General features: G+C 41.3%; 1 protein-coding gene across 1 annotated transcript; it reads right to left on the bottom strand.

The window, feature by feature from the left end:
* Positions 1–13834: 13834 nt before the first annotated feature.
* Positions 13835–20419, bottom strand: AMER2 (APC membrane recruitment protein 2). Its single transcript, XM_078657105.1, has one exon. It carries the CDS (start codon positions 20158–20160, stop codon positions 18550–18552), a length of 1611 nt encoding a protein of 536 aa, XP_078513231.1. The 5' UTR covers positions 20161–20419; the 3' UTR covers positions 13835–18549.
* Positions 20420–23781: the final 3362 nt, after the last annotated feature.

Raw genomic sequence — 23781 nt, forward strand, 5'->3', positions numbered from 1 at the left:
TTTCTCAGTGTTCATTTACTTCAGCCTGCTTTCTAGGACAGATTTTAAACTCAGCAGCTATGATTCTGGAAACATGGCATCCATTTGGTCATCAATACAGAAGGTTAACATCCTAGTTGTTCATTAGCATATGTAACATTTTCTGTACATTGATTTACACAACTGAATGATTTATGTATGTGTGATGTTAAGCACACTGACACTACACTGGGAGGAGTAGTGCTACACAAGGGATGAAGTACACCCTGCAGTAGATGATAAGGATATTGTATGTCACTGAGGAATTCCATAACCATATAGTGGAACAAAACCAAAGGTCGAGTTTCTTTATGAGATTATCAAACTACAAGGTGACTTGTAATATCCTTATCATGTACGGTAGAGGGTACTTTAGCCCATATAATACATGGTCACACTAACACCTTTCACACAAAATACTTAAAGCCTTAGTAGGTAGCTCTTTCATATGAAAGTGAGCATGTTTGGAAACAAAGAATAAAAACAGAAACTAATGCAAAATTAAACACATCGAAAACCTTTTAGACATTTGCTGCAAAACAATATTAGAAGCTGTTCAATACAAGTCAGTTTAAAAAAAAAGCTGCAGTAGCTCGGAAAGTGTAGAAACATATTGAAAAATTCTAACTTTTCTATAATTATCTAACAAGTGCAAAAAATAAACATGTCCTTTCTGCTTGTCACTGTAAGCTAGAAAGAAAGAAAAGCAATGTTCATTTTCATTGCTTAGAACAGCTACTACCTGCCTTTCACCTTGACTAACCTACCTTTCACCTGGACTGCTGGCTGTAACAGCAGGCATTTTGATGTCAGAACTTGACTGCAATAACTCATTACAGTTGAGTTTTTCTGTCTTTTCCTTATAATTGGTGAATGGATGAGTCACAAGACGTGAATTATAAAGAAATTTGAGATGGGTTTCTATACAGGGACCGCAGAATCTCATGTATTTTAGAATTGAATAAAAAAAGAATTGGTAAGCTCTATTCAAAGGTTTGTTTAATGACTCATACAGCTACAGCTGACATTCGTACAGTGCATGCATATTTCTTACATACAGGGATTGAACAAAGTAAAAACCCTGTCTTCATATCATAGGTTCTCTTAAGTACTTGCAAAGTGATGAGAAGCTTCATGATTTTGTTTTCCACCATTGCACTTGCAACTATGTGCTAGGCTCCAGATATCAACCAGCCAACATGATACTCTAACAATGGGCAGACCGATGGCCTGGTTATCAGTCCTTTGTTTTCAGGCCATAAGGAAATGAAAATCTGAAAGCTCCTTCACCACCTGCAGGTTGCTTCTGGGAACAGAAATCAGACAATGTACAGGCACAGCTGAATGTGTCCCTGTGTTGTGATTACATTGGGATTACATTGGGACACATTCAGCATTTTTCATTGTTGCCAGCCCAGAACCCTGATCCAACACAAAAACAGCTACCAAATCCAGGTCTAACTAGACCCCCCTCGTTTCCTGCAATGTTCCTAGGTAGCTATTACTTGGGGTGGACTGACTCCATAGCAGGCAATGTAACTACATGGGAGTGCCTTTCCCTTGCCTAAATTTGCTAAAGTATTAATATCCATAGTTTTTCCATTTTGATGGATTCTCTTGCATCTTAGCCTTCATCTTTGTGTCCTAATATATGGAAAGTTTCTTGGCTGCAATCCAAACTAATAGTATGATGTATCTGCCCATGTTACCACTGTATGTTAACAAATTGCTTGTTTTTGGCTTTCCCACTTATTCACGAGTTCTGTATATTGTGTGTTATCTTTCGGCTGTTTCAGACAGTCATCAGAACTGACAATACACAGGTGAATACAGAAGCAAAAATTAAGGGGAGAATAAAGTCTAAACAAAGGGGCAAGGCCTATGTCCTTTGATTGTAACAATTGAAATGTGATATGTTCTCTTGGAAACCAAGTCATAATCGTTAGATCTTCAGGAGTTTCTTGCATTGTGAATAGTTGGGTTCGGATCACATGAAAGGGTTGATGGCATTCCAGTCTGGGGCTTGGACTGCTAGGTTTCTTCCCTTATATTGCTTTCACTTAAATGATTGTAGCAGGATCCGATGGGCATAAGATGCTCAGAGGTTTCCAATAGAGCGCCTTAAGGGCAGACAAGAGGTGGTCTCTCTTGAGGAGAGTAGGCAGTCTGGCTGCGCTCCTCTATAACCTTTGTAGATCTGCAATACATTTCTTAAAGGTCCACATAGAGGACATTGCTATAGTGCCAGGGTGCCATTTCAAGGGCCCTAGTCAGCTCCACTCTGTGATCAGTTTGAAGAAGTGGTATGGAGAATGGAAATCTGAAGGCTGATGCCTTTGACTACTGTGTTGATTGAGCAGGCGAGAAATGAACAAGCATTGGTATGTTCATGGCTTTTTAGGTAGTTGATTAGGGTACTATTCAAGGGTAGAGGGCCAGGCTCAGTTCTTCCCATTACAAAGATCTCACTTTGTTTAGGCATACGTTGCTCTTCTTCCTTCAGTAAAATACACAATCGAAGTAGAACATGAGGTTATCTGGGTGTTTGGCTGGCCAGAGATTAATCTGAGGGTCATCAGTGTACATTTGGAAGATGATCTGCTGTGTTGGTCGAGGAGCTGGGCCATGGGGTGAACATAAATACTGAATCGGCAGGAGAGAAATGCTCCTGTGGGACACCACAGGACGCTGGGCAAGTGGACTCAACTGGATCCTTTCCTGAATTTTGGGATATAGTTGGAAAAGAAAATACTGTATCCAAAACAGTACGGATCTAGATATTCCTAATCATTATTATAGTTTCCACCAGTACTGTGCCAACAACAGTGTTGTAGGATATAGCGCCATCAAAGAGTCCAGGGGCTGTTTGTCTTCGTCCAAGGAAATGATGAGCTCTGGCTCTCCCTCTTATTTTGTCCTGCATGGATTTAGGGTGCCAGGTGGGTGTAAATATGGAATGATGGTCATGAAGGAGCCCATTTAGTTCAATGTACCTTTGAAGCAGTCTTATCATCTTCCTTTCCATGATCATGATAAGAAATGGGTGGTTGTCGATCCAGTTGTAGTTTCAACAGATCTTAGTTTCATCAAATGTGTTTTTGTTTTTTGATGTAGTGATGAAGAATAGTTTTAGACAGACTTGTCTGGATGGAGTTATTAATCACATTGGTACTATCTGCTGCAAGGAGGGAGGATTTGATAGATGCAGGAGACCAAGTAGGAGTGCATTGTGGGTTTGATGCTTGGCCTTGGGTCCCAGGCTTTTCAGTGTGGCAGTTATTTAGAGGTTTAAAAGAAAAAGCAGGTTTCTTAGTGTTGAGAAATGGTGTGAGGAGTTATGAAGAGATAGAAATCAACTGCCAAATTTTAGCAATTTTAGATCCGAACTAATGTTTTTGCAGTGTTGTTCAGAAGCACAAGGGTTGATTCTAGGGCATTCATAGCAGATGTTAAGTATTTCCTTAGCTGCATCTTTATGTTTCGTTGTTACGCTTGGTGTAATCATTCTTTTTAGCTCTGCAGCCTTTGCTGAGCATCCAGTTTGGTCTTCTTCAGGCCTCTTTTTGGTTAATGTATCACAACTCAGCTATTTCTCGTCTGAACCACTTAATGGAATCCTTGATAGCTTGTTTACTTTTTTGAGGATTGGCCCAAACAAGAACGCTGATGCTCGATATATACTAGCATACAAAGACTGGCGTGGTTTCAAGGCCTGATAATAATGACATTTCTGGATCTTCCTCATCACTGAAAATGAAACAAAGTTTTCATTGGTAATATTTTTGAAACACCTTAGAAGGATGGCAGTTGTGGCATAATTGCTAGTGGTACGTTTGTAAGCTAGGTCCGTCACGCTGATGGTGGAAATGGAGCAATCTGTGATTGTCACCCTAAAAATTTGTTTCAAAGGTGGACCCAACAAGGATGCCAACTTTAGCCAATATTATTTGCAATATTTGCAGCCTGCCTGCAACAACATCACACACAGCGTGGCTTTGCCTTTACACCTTGAAGAATCATGGTTTCAATGTACGCGAATAATCAGGGAGCTCACTAGATTTGGAGGGCACTCTGGAGTCACATTGAATTGGTCAGTCTACCCTCTTTCCCCAAAATGATGTGACAGAGGAGTTTACTTTTGAATGTCTGATTAAGTGGGCTGATGACCGGTAAAATCAGCAGGGATGTTAATAGATTCTGGCGTGACAGCTACGGCGGGTTAATGATGTGGTTGGAAGACCATGTGGGGTGCTGGCAGGGACTCCCACAGTTCATGATTGGGATGCTGGTCTGTCCATATTCAGCTAACAACGGGCAATGATAAAGATTTTATATTTCATTAATATATTGTTGTTGAAATAATGCAAATTATGTGACTGGGGCACTTACTGCTTAAAGAAGGATTTGGTATACTTGGTACATAATTGGCAAATTTTAAAGAATAAAAGGTGCAAGCTCAAATATATCAAAATAATACTGCCACAGAATTCTCCACATAATTTGAAGCATAATTTAGATAATCCTGCTGCATACTTTGGTCCTCTGCTGCTGCAAATTCCTAGTGGCCCTGACAATGTTAAAGCTCTGCAGAGGTTTAGTACGTTCATGATGATGAAACCCATGCTTCAAAAGTCCCTGTGAAATATGGGTTGATATTCCACAGCATTTTTTGCTGAGACAGACATACCGCATGTTTTTATAGTAGAAGTGTACCAGGAAGCAGTGACATGTTCAGAACGGCATGTTTAAAGCCTAATATATATATATATATATATCTCAAAACAATACCCTTCCATGCTTAGAGTGCTGAATACATTACGCAAAAATGAAGCAGAGAACTCTGGGTAGTTTCCAAGTTTAGGTGGAGAGCAGCTCCAGTATAGAGCACCGTACAACATCAGCGGCACATGGGATTGTGCTCACCTCACTGGTCTGTTTTTCTAGCAAGTTTTTAACCATATGATTAGCAGTGAAATTCACTTTTGATTTAGTTTAAATCATAAAAGGGCGGCACATCTACCAATATGCACAATATACAAGAGCGATTATATCAATGCATTAATTAACATGAATCTCATTAAAAATTTACATTAAAACAAGTTAAAAATTATAGAAATGAGTTGGTGATCTAAAAGAAGACTAGTACTGAAGATCCAATCCAGTAATTTTCCAGAATAAAGTGCTTGGTGCTGTAAACTAACAGTCTGCGAGAGGAGAAAAAAAAGTGTTAATTTGCACTTTATCTAAGGTGGAAACTAGTACCGTTGGTAATTTCCTATTGTTTCACCAAGGTGAAGTATGGGGGGCTGTAACTAAATACTTCTAAATCTTAATTGCAATTTGTCACCTTGTGTCCCCAGTTGGTTCTAACTGGCTGACCCTCTTTTCTAGTTCCTTTGCTGCTATAGTTAGAAACGTTATTGCCTTACAAGCCAGTTGTACTGTCGAACCTCTTAGGCATTTGATTACAGCGGTTCTGCAAGTCCTTATTTGTTCTTTTTTCAATAATGGCCATAGAAGGGCTTTCTGTATGTGTAATAATGCCGGACAAATACATAGTAGGTGGAGTACTGACTCTTCTCCTTGGCCACAGAGGGGGCAATCAATTGTGGGCCAAGCCAGTTTCCATTTTGGAGTAAGATCTTTTGATTAATACACACCCAGTCTCAGTAAAATCAATTTCTGCTTTTTATGATTTGCAAAATGTTCTGTCAGGTATGGTTGGGGTTTTAGCTTTTTATATGTTGGCAATACCATCCAGGTGTTGGTTTTAGAAGTCAAGGAGGCTTTGTCTATTACCTGAGATTTAAGCTTGATGGTTTTGTTGACTACTTGTTTAAATTCAGGGTAAGACGATATTGGATTCCAAGCGTCCTCTAGTTTTAGAGCTGCAATGGATTGTTTTAGGGAAAAGTAAACTCCGTTAGTCGATCTGGATTGCTTTTCAATTTCCAGCCAGCAATTGTGTGTTAAAGAATCTTCCTCTGCTGCCCTCATTCTCCAATAAAATTTGACAAGTATCCCTGGTCTTGTTGGAATCTGATTTTTTAACCCAAATTCCAGTCTGATCAAGGCTTGTGGAATATGGCGCGGAATTAGAAAAAGATTCTTGAAGAGACTGGTTTAAGTAGTATTTAAAGTTGTTGCATCCTTTGTGTTTAGAAGTTCAGAACCATACGTGATTGATGGAAAAACTTTTGCAGCCACGACTGGTAATAAATGTGTTGTTGAAATGTCCCTCGGTTTTTTTGCAAAATTTTTAACACGAATAGTAGCTGTTTTGCTTTGCCTTTCCCTAGTTCTAGATGTTGCTTGAAACTGAGGCGTCGGTCTAATAATACCCCCAGATATTTGTATGTTCCCTCCTGATGCAGGGGGTTGCTGTTTATCGTCCAGGTAAATTTTTGTTGCTTTTAAGCGAGTTTGAAAAACACATAACCTTTGTTTTCCGAAAATGTATGATTAGTTGGACTGAAGCTGTATATAGTGCTAGTTGATTTATCAAGCGCTGTAGACCTCTGGGCATTTGAGATAGCAGCACTATGTCGTCAGCGTATTGGAGGCTTGTTGTTCAAACATTGCCCTATTTGGGGGATCCCCTTGTGCTAGGCGAAGGTAATTGTCTAGGTCGACTGTATAGATGTCGAACAAACAGGGGGCCAAAACACACCCCTGTTTTAAGCCATTTACAGTCGGGATTTTGTTTGTTAACTTGGACCATCCCCCATTTTTATTTGGACCCATGTTTTCGAGTAAAGATTAATGATTGCGTCTAACAGTTTTGTGGGGGCTTCGCAAGACTTCATTTTAGCCCATAGCATGGATCTAGAGACCTTATCAAAAGCTGCTTTGAGATCTAGAAAGCAGGTATACAAATCTTTTCAATTAACTATTGCTTGGTTGGCCAAGAGCGTGACAGCTGTTAAGTTTGTTAGGGTGCCCATCCCTGCTCAAAAACCTGTGTGGAAGTTAGGGTTCTGTTTTGTGTGATTGGCCCAGTCCTCTAGATCTTTCAGCAGATTTGTTGAGTAGATTTTAGCCTTAACATCAATAAGGGCGATTAATCTGAGGTTGGAAGGATCAGAACCAGCCCCTGATTTATGTATTGGTTGCAGGATACTTCCTCGCCATGAATCTGGAATGGTGCCGGTCTCTAGTGTATATGCAAAGTGCGAGGTTAAGCGCACAGGCCAGAATGCTGAGTTTTTTTTAAATAAAGCGTTGGGCAGACCATTTCGTTCCGGGGCCCCATCAGATCTTTGATTTTTTTTATTGCGTACAAAACCTGTTTTTGTGTGATCTGTAGATGGTAGTCTTGGGAGTCAGGCCTTGATATTTCAAGTGAGTATAGAAGAGAATTGCCTTCTGGCTGGTTGATTTGAAGGTGGGGGTGAGTTATCAGTTTTGGTGTGTAGATCATAGGTTCTAGTCTTTGATTACTTCTTGATGATAGTGCCTGAAAGTTCAATCCCAGAGCGATGGTCGTTCGCATCCCTTTGTTTAGAGTGGTCTTATTGATCCTTGTCTCCTTCAATGTTTTGTTTTTGACGCCGGGGTCTGATTGTTGAATGTGGCCTCTATGTGCACTCTCCACGTGTGTTCTGTTTTTTTCTGGATTGAAGTGCCTATTCTTCCCATTAGTTAGGAGATAAAGGAGTGCCCAGAACGGTTTTGAATTTTGTTGGTTGGTTGACAAAGCATTTTTGTCCAGAATTTCTCCTGGTAGGATCGCTTTGCCGCTCTAATCTTTCTTCAGGTCTCTTTTCATCTGCTTAATTGTTATCAAGGTCTCTCGGGCGTGTTGGGGGCCCTGAGTTCTCAAAAGTCTACGAAATGTATTGTCATTTTTTTGTCCTTAACCCGTTCCGTGCTCCCGTTGGCCAACGGGTGCGGCCGTCAGCCAACAGAGCCCTACCCACTCAGTAGTACGCCCACACCACGGCAGAAAAACCGCCGCCGTTAAGGTGTGTGTGTGTACCAAGCTGCCCCGGTGGTTCGGACTATTTTTGGCTTTCAGATTTGTTTGAAAATGTTATGTTTAATCTTTTGACGAAAGTCTCCCAGGCTTCTGTCCCTAAGGATTTTGTATCATGAGGAGTCAGTAGAGAAAAACATCATGACTCCATGATTGCATCTACATTGTTTTTATTCCACATTAGCCGTTTTAGAGTATATGGGTTGCTAGTGAGAGCGTACTTGCTGGCTGTGTTTTTACTGGCATGATAGTTAATCTGAAGGAATGAGGGTAGTGATCGCTGTCTGCTCTTTCCTTTATTTGGAAATAAGATTAGCACAGTGCTATCCAAGCCGAGCTGTAAAATGGCAAAAGTCATTTACCACTCCAGGCACACTATTACAGCGTTGGATTGGTAAGATACCACCAAAGCCAACCTGGAATGAAGAAAAGCAACATTTGAAGTGGGCAGATTCAGTGTCGCTAATGTTGGAGTATGCTCTATACAGGAGCTGCTCTCCACCTAAACTTGGGAAATACCCAGAGTTCTCTGCTTGCTTTTGCATGAATAAATATATATACATATACACACACACACACACACACTTACACATACATGCACCGCAACCCTCCCTTCTTCACTGAGGTAGGCGGAAACGCCAAAACGCGTTTGTTGTCAGTCCGACTCAGGATTCAATTAATTTTCAAAAAGTATTGGCTACAGAGTGCGCCCTTTTGTGAAAGCAATTCCGAGGACAGGAGGGTAGCGGTGCAGGCATTCATTTCGCAAGACAACCTTGCATTGGGTAACCCGCGGTGTAAGGAGCGACAGCAGGTGGTATGGCGTTTTTGGTATATAAATATATATATATAGGAGGCACACATTTTAAAACAAACTGTTTCGGGGGGAGGGGGGTAAAAACAAAACTCAGATAATCCATCACTCAGTGTTATAAATGACCATAAACAGAACTGGAAATGTTATTTACAAGCTGAAATCCTACTTCTGTGGGGTGGCTGCTATTGCAAAAGCATTAAATTAATTCAATAGATGTAAGGACACGATGAAGAGGAAGACAGTATACATTAGTGTGAGGTCAGTATGGTGGAAGGCACCAGTAAAACCAAAGGGGAAAAAAGAAATTGGTAGTAATAAATGGGGAAAAGAATCAAGTTGGTTGATTGAAGAAAACAAATGTGAAAGAAAGTTACAATGGATATTGTATGTGTGGGAGCAAGTTACATAGGAATGCTGCTGTTTTTAGAACAATGGGCACATTCAGATAGTATCCAGAGATGGTAACAAATTGGTAAAGAAGAACACATGTTATGCACAGCCATGAAGACACCGAATGAAGTAGTCCTTACTTTAAGAAAATAAAAAAGCAGGTTTTTATTGAGAGGATTTTTCCAAATAATTCTGCTTGAAAGAGGGAATAAAAGTGAAGGAAGACCAAGTAAGAGCAATCAAAGTAACATAGTCCACGTAAACCAATTGTGTTCTTTTCTGGGCCTGATCGAATACTATGCCACATTTGTTGACAAATAACATACGAGAGTCTCAGAGATAACATCTCCTGAAAGAAAGTGTTAGTTTATTGTGGAGGACCAGCATAAGGAAAGCTTTAAGCAAGTGAAAGAAGTCCCATTGTTGGAGTGTCAATTCTTAAAATGTTTGATTTAACAAGGCAACAATTAATGTGAATGTACACATTACTGCTTATGAAGTATTATTATCACACTAATGTGGAGATGGAAGAAGGAAGGGGTCTTTAGTTTTTTCAGTACTGAGGAATTCAATTACTAAGTAACTAAAAATGATGGATTGCTATAGTAAGGGCAACTTGACTAGTTCAGAATGTGTGTGCTGGGTTGCCTATTGGTGCACATTTTCTACAATTCCAATGCTGGCATACAAGAAAACAAACTGTCAAGACTAGCTGACATGAAAGAGACGTGATGGTAAGTATGTAGTAGAAAATGTGGATGAAGTATAGGATAGCTTCGAATTGTGAGGGAAGAAGAATAGGAGATAGCAACTGAAGAGGATTAGATTAGACTTTGTAAAAGGTAATACCAATGTGAAGGAAGATTGCATTAGAGCAGGTATGTAGAGCGATAGTGTATAGCTGTTTTTAGGGTCGACAGCTGAGGAGTCTTCTGTGGTTTGTTACCCCAATATGAGTCGAAACAAGCTAGTACAATTAACACATAAAGGATTTTTATGTTAAATATTGACTAACTGCAGAAACAAAATTCGGTGGAAACACATGGGGTAGAGAAATACTCTGCGTATTAAAGAAGAGGTCCTGGTTTGGAGGTGGCAAAGCACAACACTGGGAAACACCAGAAAGTGTACGGGACAAAGTAGGTTTAAATATGAATTTTGTGAAGGTGAATACAAGTATTGCTTGTGGAGTTGAAAGTGTAGTTTCTAAAAAGGGGTATCCTAAGCAGGTAGCAAATTGCGACAGGGTACATTAGGTGTTGCAAATGATGAAAGGTTTTTGGCAAAGCATGACATTAGGCATGTATTTACATTGCTAGATAATCCTCAGTCTAATGCCAAACAGAGAACAAATATGTTGGTTAATGGGGCTAATCAAGAAGAGGTTGACAGGAAGACCGACGTGAAGTAAGCAGTGAAGAGAAGTTATTTAACGCGTAGACAAGAATGTAATGTATAACTTTCAAAAGGATTGAGGAGTTTAAATCACCAAGTGACTGTAAAGGGGGAGTTCAGATTTTGGATTAGAAACGCTGGGTGAGGATCAGATGATTCGTCAAAGGTTCAACTGGGTAGGCATTGTGATAGTGAAGAAGCAAGGGGTACTAGTTATTGTTGTATAGACAGATATACAAGTAATAGATTATTGTGTAGGTAAACTGAAACCAAGTACAGTAGTAGAATAATGCTCATATCAAAAAATAATAAATTAATAAAAATAAGTATTAAAACTTTGAGAGAAAAAAAACCATCTGGTTGATTGTTTGAAAACACATTATATATACCTAACCCTGTAGTCCTGGCCTGATTAACATATCTACATCAATTGTTCTGTCAACAACTGGCAGCTAATGCTAAACATTTTACTGAACAAACAATAAACTTGTTTGTCAGGCAACTAAAACACAAGAGGGTGGCTTATTTAACTGTCCATACTCCCTTTTCCCACAATATTGGTCTGAAATACTTTCTCTCACGATCCAGCAGTTGAAGGCACAGACATAGAATGTGCTCAATAGACTCCTCCTTAATTTTACACAGACTACACTTTCTACCCCTTCTATTGGGTTGCACCCAGCATCCTTCAAATTGCAAAAGTGGTTTATAAAACAGTCACACCCTAAGAAATGCTTTTTGAAGTTTAGGATCAATGGTCGAATCAAAAAAGTTGTGTTATTTAGTTTATACAAACTTCCCCTATAATGTGTTTTTTGTATATAATTAGATTTTTAAATCCAGAATATAGAATTACAATTTTGTATTTTTCTTTGCCAAGGATTTCTAAGCCTGCTTCATAGTTGTTGCAAGTGTCAATATTAATGGGAGGTTACTACGTATTAGCAAATTTTTCAGCTGCTTGTAGGTCATCATGTGTCCTTTGCCTAGTGATAAAATTAGATCTTTTATTATACATTTCAAAGTATTTGTATTTCCCGCGAAACAGTCACAGAAATAATTAATTAGATTTAATTATTGTAAGCGAGAAAGCTCCAGTTCTAATCTTATCTGACATTGAGGCGTCAATGGTCTTAAACTGAGGCGATGAATACCGTGCCTAAGTTCAACAAAGTCTGCTCTTTAAATATTATTTCTCCATACAAGTAGAACGCAAATTATTTTGGCTGCTAGACTAGTAATGGTGGAGCCAATTGCCCCCCTAGGCATTAATCAAGGTGTATTAAAAACGGGTCAAAGTCTGTTAAATGGTACAAGATGTCTCAGAAAGAAAGCAGATTGAAGATTCGGAAGGCAGCAGCCTGGGGTTGTGGTGGTAGTATGTTGGCAACCAATGAGAGGTTGTTGAGAATAGGACTTGCTGGACTCTGTAGGTAGTTATACAACAAGTGCAATCCTCCTTTGGGATTTCAAAATGATGTACTATGCTGATTTTTTTCCACATTACCATTTGTATTTACCCATTTGAGTTACATAACTTTGTTGTATATTTAGCGGGAACTGTAGGCTGTGATGGCGTGTCAGTCTTTGTGTTGCTTGGATGGGAGTGCATTTGCACATTTATTGCAGTTGGTTTAGGAAACTAAATATTTTAATTTTGTAATGCAAGGGAATAATTTGCCCTCATAGTGGTTTGTAACATCATATTAAAGAGACATATACTCTTGGAATCATGCATGTCATTTCCAAGAACTCTCTTCACTGTGTCCTATGTGTAAATTCTAAAGTTGTCATTTGGGGGGTTAATGCAACTAGCCTTCTAAAACGGCTATTCCTAATATGCTTCTTTGTGATCCCAAACGGTGACATCTGCCAAGTCACTACAAATACGAGCAGGGAGGACAAAGATGTTACATATATCACTCAGGGTTGTCCATCTTAAAATAAGATGCAGTTATCTGAGTGGCACTTTATTTTTTTAATGAAGCAGTTTTATTTTTTACTTCCCACTCTTCAGAAAAAAGGCCACATGCCCTTGCAAAGACGAGTTCTAGCAATGCTTTAAAATCTATAGACGGTGCTGCAACTTTAAGGTTGTCTTTGTGAGTGATATATATTTACCCTGACCCATTCCGATAATCATATGTTTAATTACACATAGCAAACTGATTTAATCACGATTTTTCACATTTGCTATATATGATGGTGTGCCAAACTATATATTTCTGTAATAAGGCATTATTACAGAGTAGCTAGTCAATAGTCCTAGTGATTGGCCCTTATGTGACTTATGGGCAGAGCAGTAGACTAGGGTACAGGAAAAGCAAAGGGACAAAATGTTTTATTACTGATCGGCTCAAAAGATTAATAATGAACTAGCACATTACAGTACTAAAGGGGTCACCTCATATACTCCTTTGCTCCTGCCTCCATCACATGTCACAGCTCTTTGTGAAAGTAGTTTGCATATTCTCTGCAACTGAAAGGTCAGTTCTCGATTAAGGATATCCCAGGGTTGAACAAGATAATTATGAAATCAGATAACACTCTAAATATAATTTTATCAAGTGCGATACCGATCGCTTATTTCGAATTTTGCACTGGAAATGGACCAGAACATGCAGCTTTTGGTGCTTACAGCTTCCTGTATTTTCCAGGTCTCTTTTTTATTTTTAACTCTTGAGAAGCTGGCAGGATTGGCCTGCCCGTGTTTAAGCATGTGGACTATAGCACTCGGTAACTACCAGGCATAACATATCGCGACATTCATAACTGCGATCCATGCGTAAACAGGTGCTTGCAGAGGGGTCATAATTTATGGCGTCACTCATAACCAACCCTACAGAATGCAAACGGAGCAACATGATGGACAATCCTATTCTCAGCAGAAAATACATGTAGCACTTAAGCTTGAATATTGTATACTGAAAAATAGTAGAGCAAAAAAGGGGCCCTTTCACAAAGGCATTTTAGAGTACATAAAGTAGTACCACTGTACGACCTTTACATGCCCTTGTGAATTGGATCCAAAACAAATACAGGGAATATTAATATACATTTAGTACAAACAGAAAAGGACTAAAACTGTTTTACTAGTGGGGAGTTGGACATTTTGGGTCCAAGTCTCAAATGGCATGCAAGTGTATATAAAACAGTACTTTAACAGTGTAACCCTTACTTGTACGATTTGATGAATCAGCCCCAATGTATGATACAAAGAGCGAAACCACTTTGGGTAATTTCAGTCAACCATAGCATTTTAATGTGATCTGGCAGTTGGTTAGTCAATCTATGCAGGAAATGTTTAGTCTTACTCGACATACATAAATATGCCATGGAGAAGCCATCAATACCTCATCTCTTGGATAGACCAATTTTTAAAGAAAATAGATGTAGATAAAGAAAAAAAAGTTAAAGAAAAATTGCTTTCTGGATTTGAGACCTTGTACTGGAGAAACGGAAGTAGGACGAAAACAAAGATTTTAGGCTACCACTAAATCAAAAGCAGTCAGGAGTTCTGCCTTTGAACTTAACAATTTAATTATTGACAAGTGCTGCCACTCTACATACATCTGTTCAGCCATTAACCATACAAAATGCCTTTCAGAAGTCTCGCCAGGCACATAATTAAAATTCAATTATCTTTAGATCAGTACTTTATAATTGTTCCAATCCACTGCTCAAGAGGCAGGCAGCACAGTCTGGATTTAACCAACTTAAAGGTCCCTAAATACATTAGAACATTGTACATGCTTATATCTCTTCAATTCCATCTTCTCCGACTTAAGTTCAAATGTAGGGGAGCTGATGTTCGGCTAGGAATTCCTCATTTTATAGAAGCAATATTTTGCAATCTGTGCTACAAGAATAGTTTTTAACACTATATACAGAAATATGCACACATGCATGCATAAATATAAAACATATGTACAAAGACATACACAAATATACATGCACGGGTGTGCACAGTATGCATACACAAAATCATGTATTCTATGCATGGTTAATCTGTATCATCTCAGACATTACATCTAAGTCAAACATTAGATATAGATGAGTAAGATGTTCCAATTAAGGAACATAAAAAATCATATCACTGACAAAAGGACAACTGTATGTTTCATGAGAACCAAATTCTGGACTTCATTGGGAAATTGTAACAATATCACTGCTTATCCTACAAGTTGCTCTTCAAGAGCGGACCATTTATTGTTTCCATTGTTCTCAATTAAGTGGTGAAAGAAAACATTCAGGGTTAAATGATCATCACAATAAAAACATATTGTATTGTTCATGATACTATTCACAATTGTATAAATATGTAAAGAGTTACATGGTTAGTTACAAAAGCTGTAGTAGGGTATGTCAGATTGTTACTAGGATAGATCACATCAATCTGTAATAATAATTGGTTTGATTCAAAGTTTTGCAGCCTAGATTATTTAATGATCCTTGATAAATCGTTACTCATACAGGGGATATCTTGTCTGAAATATTATAAAAACATTTTACTAGTTCTGTTCACATCATGGTTTCCTCTTATGTAGTTGCTCATAAGGCACAGGAATATTATGTGCCTCTAACACAAACATACCTTGGATCTCCGACCGCACACCACGTCTTTTGCAGTAAATGCTATTTTTCCAGTCCAAAAGTGAAAAAAGTGGCAGTGTTACACTGTACTGACAAATGCAAATCGTCAAAGAATAAATCTTACACCTTGAAAAAGTAACAGAAATACTGCGAAATTAAAATGTGAACTAAATGAACGCAGTTCATATCAAATCATAGTTAAAAGCAAAGTCCAACAGCATGAAGTGTTACAAGAACTGAAAAGAAATATGTAATACACTGGATGATTACCAGTATCAAGTCTCTGTCCAAGGCAATGTCCTCAAAGACACCCATTTGCCTAAAATATTCACATTTTACATGGAACAAAACATGGAGTATCGAGTTTTAGAGCAGCAACTGCCAGGAAAATACATATAACATGACAAATTAATAGGCAGGCTTGGCTTCGGACAAAATAGGAATGTCTGCTCCGTGTGCATCTGCCCAATCACTTTTATGGTAGGCTTGAAGTGAAATGAGCCCCAGCCCAAAGCACTATGAATAAAGAAAAGCCATTAGCAAGTGGCATAGCCAAGGCCTGCCATATATACACGACTAATAAGCTCGTAGACATTTCTACATGTTTGCATGAGTATAAGCACTTGAAACAGAGTTTCATCAAATTATTATTTTTCAATTCGGTCAGATGCTATGTGCGTTTATGCGTTAAAATTCGACAAATCAAATTATTAGCTATCAAGAGCATTTTCTGTGTGCCACCACTTTCAGTAATACCACAGTTCTCATAACTTTAAATTGTGAAACTATGCGCCACACCCCTATATTCAATTACAGCACAGGAACGCAAGTAGGGCTGCAGATGTGAAACAACACTGAAAGAATGGCTGATAGACCTAGGTCAAAATAGCATCCCAATGAGAAATATAGTTGTATTCCAGCACACTGTCACCAAAGACTTCACAACGAAAAAAAAACATGGTTCCTCAACTGGTTGCAGTAAGCTATATGAATCAGAATTAATATTTTATCTTGTTTCCTCAATCAAATGCAGCAGGACTACCAAAATATATATGAACATGCAATCCGAAATACAAAATAGGACAATACTTTGTAAGAATTATTGGCCTGTCCTGTAAATGCACACACATTCCCTTTCTAAAAGGATATTCCGGTATACAAACCCCAAGCTTCAACCTAGATGAGAAATAGTGCTGCTTGGTTGCGTTTCCTGAGGAAAAGAGCCAACTGTCTACCTATGCCATAACAATGAATTATCTCTTACAAATCCTACATATTTCTCATAGTACAATGAAGAGTCTAACTGTACACAAATGAAATGATACCCGATACCTACATGAAGGTAAACCGACAAAGGATGGGTTAAGTAGAGAATTTACAGTGACAGTTGTGGGTTAAATTCAGCATTTCCTAGGTCTACAGTAGGTGTATAAAACAGTGCCCACACCTATGAACCAGCAGCTTCTGTAGAATGAATTCAACTACACCAACCGTCACTTATAGATTGTTAAATATCGAGGGGGGGGGGGGGGGGGGGAGAACAGCAGGTGAGTTTCGTTCCTGCTTGCTAAACGTTCAACCTCTTCAGAGCTGTAAACCATAATACTACAAAATTGATCATTTTAAAATCAAATATAGAAAAATATACATCAAAAACATGTATTCACTACATAAGCCACAATGTATCATAACCTATGGTGAGCTTTATGTCACCATATGTTACGGCACATTGTGTTTTATCATGTAATGAATAAATGTTTTAATGTAATTTGATTTTAAATGTATACATTTTACATTATTCTGGTTTACAGCCGTGAAGAAGTTCTGCAAGAATTAACAAAATACACTGGCAGTTTCTTTCCAATATTTAATAATCTTTGGATAAATTAGTTTAAAAATACATTTTTGATGAAAAACTTGTTTATGAGGAAAGTGAATAAAGATGTTCTAATTTGACACTACCAAGACTTCACAGTAATTGTTTTTTTCCTTTGGACTGTTGATACAAGTAAAAATTGGGTCTCATTCAATTTACCCTACTGAGGTGCCCCTTCCATTTGATGTACATTCAGTTAAGAAGTTGTTGGTAGGTGATTGATTGTTGCACGTCATTAAGCAGGTTACACAAATATAACCCATTTTAGAAGTACAAAAAGTGGGGTTACAAGCCATCTATCACAACAAAGGGAAACATGTATAAAAAAAGGTTGTAATGTGAAAAATTGTGTTGCACAAGGATTTAAAACTATGTGGCTCACTATACACCATGCAACCCGTGTCCTCAGAAAACGTGATAATTTTGTGTAGACTATGGATATTGGACATGAACAGTAGAGAAGATCTAATAAACGTTCACTTCAACTCTCACCTCTTACGTCACATACTCTTTCCGTCACAACATGCATGTACCTTTATACAGGATACCTTTAAACTGAAGTGCAAATTAAATTATTAAAATGGTTATCAAGTATAGCTGACATCTGCTGTGGTCCATAAGCAATGAATCAGACTTAGTTTATTGTTCTTATTAAAATCCTTCTTGCATATTAAGTGTTTTAATTATTATTACTGTAACAAAATACATGAGTGGGTCTGATCACAATTCTCTACAAAAGAACGTGTAAAAAATTAACAAAAATCGTGTGGCAGAGGAGTGCATTAGTGATGTCACACTATAACGAATTTGTAAACAGCTTTAAGAACACCATTTAAAAGTGATTTGGATTCCAGTCATACAATGTTATATTTTTTCCATAAAAAGTGGCAACATGTAAACAGTGCTTCTACTGCAAATTATGCTGGAAAAGTGTCTGTATAAAACTACTGAAGAAATACGTTAAAGTAATAATGCTTCCCTGACCCGGATTAGGAAGTCTGGACAAACATTAAAACTTATGGATCTGAATCTTTGCCAACTATTCCCTGCTCAAAAAACATCCTACAGTTAGATAACCCCACCTCTCTTTGCAGAGTGCAAACACTTGACAGTTGTCCGCTGGACAATCTTGTTTTAGAGTTTGTTAGAGCCTGTACTCAGTTAAGGTTCAACAAACAAAAAAACAGAACAAGTCTATGCAATTGACCTGTTGTAACTTTAAACTAGAATACAATTGGTGAGTTCTAGGCAAACCAGCATATTTGTCATTCTGGCATAGGTCTGTGAATGTGATCTCAAAAGGTTCAGTGCTTTCAGAAAGAAAAGTGCTTAGCTGCTCATATTTAAGTTTAGGACAAAAAAAAATCTGTGGGTCCCAAAACATGCTTTCCGTTTTAGTTACCAGACCCTACGTGGAGCACACTTTTCAAGTGTAGCTCTTTCTTATTTGATGGTTCTGCACAGCAGTCACATTTGACCTTAGGTCTACTTTTTACCAGTGTCCTGGAGAGTTGAAGTCTTATACGTGGTGCCAGTTATGACTTTATTACTGACCCTACGCACCAGCACCTTGGATACGGGGATTTTTGTTCTGGGGATCTCACTTTTACTGGTTGGCTGCTGGCCGGGCTGCGGGCACTGCACGGGCAGGTGTTTGCGGCTGATGGGGATCCTGGAGTCTTTGGCACCCCCTCCGGTTGTGGATTTTTGGGGGCAAGTGGCTGTAACCGGTGACAGGGGTTTGGTGAGGGTCACGGGGGCAGAGGTATGCTCAGGCAGCGCCCGTTGTTCCCTGGGCTCCGGGGAGAGCTCATAAAGGGCCTCCCCGCTGCAGCTCCCCCTCGACACCCTCTCCTCCTCCAGGCGACTGGGGCTAACCAGCTCTGGGGTTGGCGGATCCTCTGTAGGGCTAGGGGAGCCCTTAGGGGACGGCCTGTCCTCGGTTGAAAGAGGGGGGCTGTCAATGACAGGTGCCTCGTGCTCTTCTGGCCGGGGCAGCCCCTCCCAAAAGTCCTGCAACTCGGGGTCGTCGACGCCCTCGGGACTGGCCATCTCCTCGCCGCCGCCCTGGTAGATGAGCGGGGGCAGCGCCCGCTCGACCGGAGCAGGCTCAGGGGCAGCGGGCTCCTGTGGTGGGGGCTCTTCTTCCTCTACGACCTCCACCTCGGGCTCTCCCGGCCGCTCCTCCTCGGGCTCCGCAGTGATGTCCCCGCAGCCAGTCAGCGAGTCGAAGCTTTTGAGCGACGCCGCGTCTGTGAACAGCAGCCCCGCGCGCTCTACCGTCAGCTCGGCGTGAGGCGGCTCCAGGGCGGCCAGGGGCACCAGGGTATGCACTGGAGGAGGCGGAGGTTCTTCCGCGGGGAGCTCCTCCAGTACACACTCATCCTCCGTGGGGCCCGGTAGCTCCTCCAGCGGCGCCTCCTCGTCCTCGGGGCCCTGGCAAAGCGTCTCATCTTCCTCCTCCTCGCCTGCGCGGCCCTCCGCCTCCTGGATAATGTCCTCAATGTGCAGCGAAGAGAGCGGGGACTCGTCGTCCTCACCCTCCCGGGGCTCTTCCTCGGGGGGCGGCGGAGGGGGCTCCTCGGGAATACGTTCCATACTGGCGGTCAGAGAAGCGCTGAGCGGCTCCACCGGGGGCGGCTCGGAGCCCCGCCGCCAGCGCTGCATGCCGCTTAGAAGCCCCCGCAACCCTCCACGCCTTTGTTTACCGGCCTTACTCTGCGATGGCGGCGGCTGCTGGGGGCCCGGCTCACCCTTTCCCCCGCCGCCGCCCTTCCGAAGCAGGGAGAAAAAGCCAAGAGTCTTGGGTGCGGGGACGGGCTTGGGGTCGTCGCTAACGCCAGGAGGCGCCTCGGTTTGGGCGCTCTCCTCCTTTTTACTGCTCTCCAAAACCGCTGCGGCCTCCGCGGCCAGCCCGTCGTGCGTTTGGCTTCTGGGCAGACCTTTCTCTTTGGCCGCCTCGCCTTTGCTGCGCACCCCGAAGATGCTCGGCATAGCGCTGCCCGACTTGCGCTTGACGAAGAGCTTGAAAGCGGTGCGGTTCATTTTGCCTGTTGGCGCCTCCGAGTTCTCAGGGCCGCAGTCCTGCAGATCCATGGCCAGCGCCTTGCGCAGCTGCCGTTATTTGCCGCCTAGCGCGGCCGTTGAAGCGGCGCGCGGACGGCTCGCCCTACTGCTGCAGCTGCTGGTGGTGCTGATGATGCTCCTCGGCTCAATGGAAGCTGCAGCGCGAGCTCCTGGGCGTCTCCATGGAAACCAGAAAGGGCGCGCGTGCTTTCGTCAGGAAAAGGGTCCTGTCAGCCGCTCCAAACGCACACCCCGGCTAACAAACAACACACGTACGCCCCTCTGCCCCGTGATATCACGCAGCACCCTCTCCCCTCCCACTAAAGAGATTATATAACAGAAGCAGCCGGCCGTTGCCTGCCATTTGTGGCGTATCTCCCACCCTGCGGGGAGGGTTGCCTCCACAGCATGCAGCGCGTTGCACGTCAGGTGCCCTCGAAAATATGGTTTATGCAGGGAGAGATTGCAGCCTTCCCTCTCCTTAGTCGCGAGTGTGAACCCCAATCACTGTTTATTAAAGGGTAATGGTACAAAAAGCAAAACACGTAAAGTGGTGAATTTATGAGAAGATGAATTATGATTCCGACCTGCCCCTCTCAAAATTGTCTTTGTTGTGGAGCATGGCTCTTCCAAGAAAGAAGCCATCATGGTTACCGACTGCCTGCATCAGGATGAGACATCTTCTGCACACCTGACACATGCCCTGCAACACGGAATTGCACATTTCAATTCGATCTGACTGCTTCAACTGGCAAGATAGCTCAGTGAGTTTACTATTCGTTATTCACATCTCTTGCAACATTTAGCTCACGTTTTTCAATAAAAATTAACCAAAGCCTGTTCAGAGCGACGAGACTAGTTTCATGCGGTAGCGTACACTATGTAATAAGTTAGACCATTTCTACCGTTCAAAAGCAGATTTACTTCCACCGTAGTACACATCTATTAAGTATAATTAATTGTAGGTTAATTAGCAGGTTTTTTTTTAACAGGTGTTTTACGTCTGAGATAACTAGCTCATTGAGTATTACACGAGTTCCGACAACAGTTTGTGAATGACAGAAACCCAATTGCGTGCATTTAAATTCTTCATTAAAAACGTCCATGACTGTGATATACATTTGAGTCGGCTGCGCTTAACTCAACTTCCATTTAATGGGCCTTTATTCTTGAATTTGTGCGTATCATCACTCAATTAGATGAATAGGGGCTGGGCATTCTGTACCACTCCTGTGTTATTTGTTTTCTCAAAAAGCACAGCTGTTAGCTCTCACGGACTTGGGAGGGGCTTCCCCTAACTTTTTTCACCTTCCTCTCTCCATTTTCTGTACCCATTTGTGCTGGCTCTAGAATTCTGAACACTTTTGCGCTGGTAATCAGTGCTAAAGTGCTTGTGCTCTCTCCCCAAAAACATGATAATATTGGATTATACCCAATTGGCATATTTAATGTACTTATATGTCCCTAGGAACGTGCAGTATGTTGTTTGTGAGCTCGAGCTTCCTGGTGAGCTCATGGGGGTCCGGGGACTCGGGTCTTCCTTGGGCTGTGGAATGCTATGAGGTCACCAGAGGAGAGAGTACCGGGCTGTGACGAGGTCTCTGTACGTGTCTCTTCAACGCTGTTTCTGGGTTCAAGACTTCAATAAAGTGAACCTAAAATACTCTTGTCTTAGTGTATTGCTTCACGACAATGGCAACGTGAACCCTGACGAACACACCCGTCAGTGACTGCCGTCGTCGATTCCCACCCCAGGAATTAAATGAATTTTATTCATGACAGCGTGAGGAGAAATCAAAAGCCTCCAAACTTTGGGAACTTCTCTCTGCATTGGAACTTAAAAGTAAAGTACCTTCATTTATTTCCTTTACTAATGGTCTGTTGACAGTTGGGCTCGCAAAGAACTTCTGGTGGTTTGTGCGTGGCCCCCCTTCGTCATACCTAGTGTGACATTTTTGTTCAGTGGAAGAACAACGCACTACCCAGTTCCCTTTCTGACGACACCAAGAACGTGCAACGTCTTCACGCACGCTACGCGTGCAACATGGACGTCAAGGCGGCCATCTTGAGTGGGGCGATTAAAGGATACGCGCAAGCCTGTGCGTGCATCTTTAACAAAGGACGCAGAACCTGCGGAGAAGCTGGCAGAGGCACAGGGAAGCAGTCCTCGCTTCCAGTCACGGTGAAGTGCACACCTTGCGTGTCACGTTTTTACACCTCCGGCGGAGGCACAAGGGAAGCTGTTCTCACTTTCGGTCACAGTGACGCGCACACCTTGCGTGTCACATATCTACACCTCCCGCAGACGTTTAAAAGGTACCAGAACATTTTCTGTCACGGTGATACGCACACACTGCACGTCACATGATGACTGCACCTCCGGTGGAGGTTTAAGGAGGGCCGAGTTCTTATTGACACGGTAACCACACACCTTGTGTGTCACACTAATTTCATGAGCGTTTTTTTTTTTACAGACATTAGCTACGTGTTTTACTTGAAGTGGTTGGGTGCACTGATACAAGGTACTTTCATCTTTTTTTTATCTGTGTTTTTTTCTCCAATAAGCATATCTGTCTGTTCTGTTAGGGCAGAATACCTTCCTCATACTTTCTTCAGTTCTCTTGTAGTTGGTAGTTTTGGCCACAATGAATCTTCCTGCTCCACAACCCTTTATGGTGAGGGATGATGACGTTAGTAGCCTTCAATGGGAAGAGTGGAAAGATTACCTTATTAATTATATTGACACTTTTGAAAGTAAAGAACTGTCTCTTGAAAGGAAGAAAAAAATTCTCTTGCATTGTTTGGGTCCAGGTGGGTTACGGGTTTACAATAGCATTGAAAAGAGGCCTAGGGCAGTTGATGAAGGCAATGTTTTTTTTACACAGGCCATAGCAGATTTAGACGCTTATTCTGTGCCCACTGTACGCAAAGCAGTGCATCGCTATAATTTTTACCACCATAAACAAGGTCCTAGCAAGAAAATAGAGGATTATGTGGCTGTTTTAAGGAAATTAGCTTTATCCTCTTAGTTTGGAATTAAAGAAGAGAAGTTAATAGGTGACCAGGTAGTTATGCATTGTAACAACCCTCATCTTCAGGACAAACTTTGGGTAAATGGGGATGCACGTCTACGTGAAATTACTGCTATCATCACCAACTCTGAACTTACTTCTAGGTGTGCCAATGCTGTTGTGGCGTCCAGCAAAGTTGATAATAGCGAAGAGATGGTCAGACCAGTAAAAGGGAGCCATTCACCGGTCAACAGACAGGCGAAGAAGAAAAATGAAAACGATCTTGTAAAGGAGAAAGGAGGGTACAAACAAAGCCAGAACGATGAGTTTTTTTGACTTAAAAGGCAAATGTTACAGGTGTGGCAGCTCGTCACATTTGGTACATGATAAATGGTGTCCTGCGTTAGGGCAGAAGTGTGCCAAGTGCAGGTTAACTGGACATTATGCACATGTTTGTCATAAAACCAAGTCTGTGAAATGTATGGTGGATGAGCTGGAGGAGGAGAGCTTGGAATCTGATGTCGAAGACTCACATGTTCTGTGTTTACATGCGGGGTCTTACGGAGCAGAGGGCCGACAATGGAAAAAGCCTGTATGCGAAATTGTTGTAGGTGGCGTGCTGGTAACCCTTATGGCTGAC

Source organism: Lissotriton helveticus, chromosome 8 (genome assembly GCF_964261635.1).
Source record: "Lissotriton helveticus chromosome 8, aLisHel1.1, whole genome shotgun sequence".
NCBI classification, from domain to species: Eukaryota; Metazoa; Chordata; class Amphibia; order Caudata; family Salamandridae; genus Lissotriton; species Lissotriton helveticus.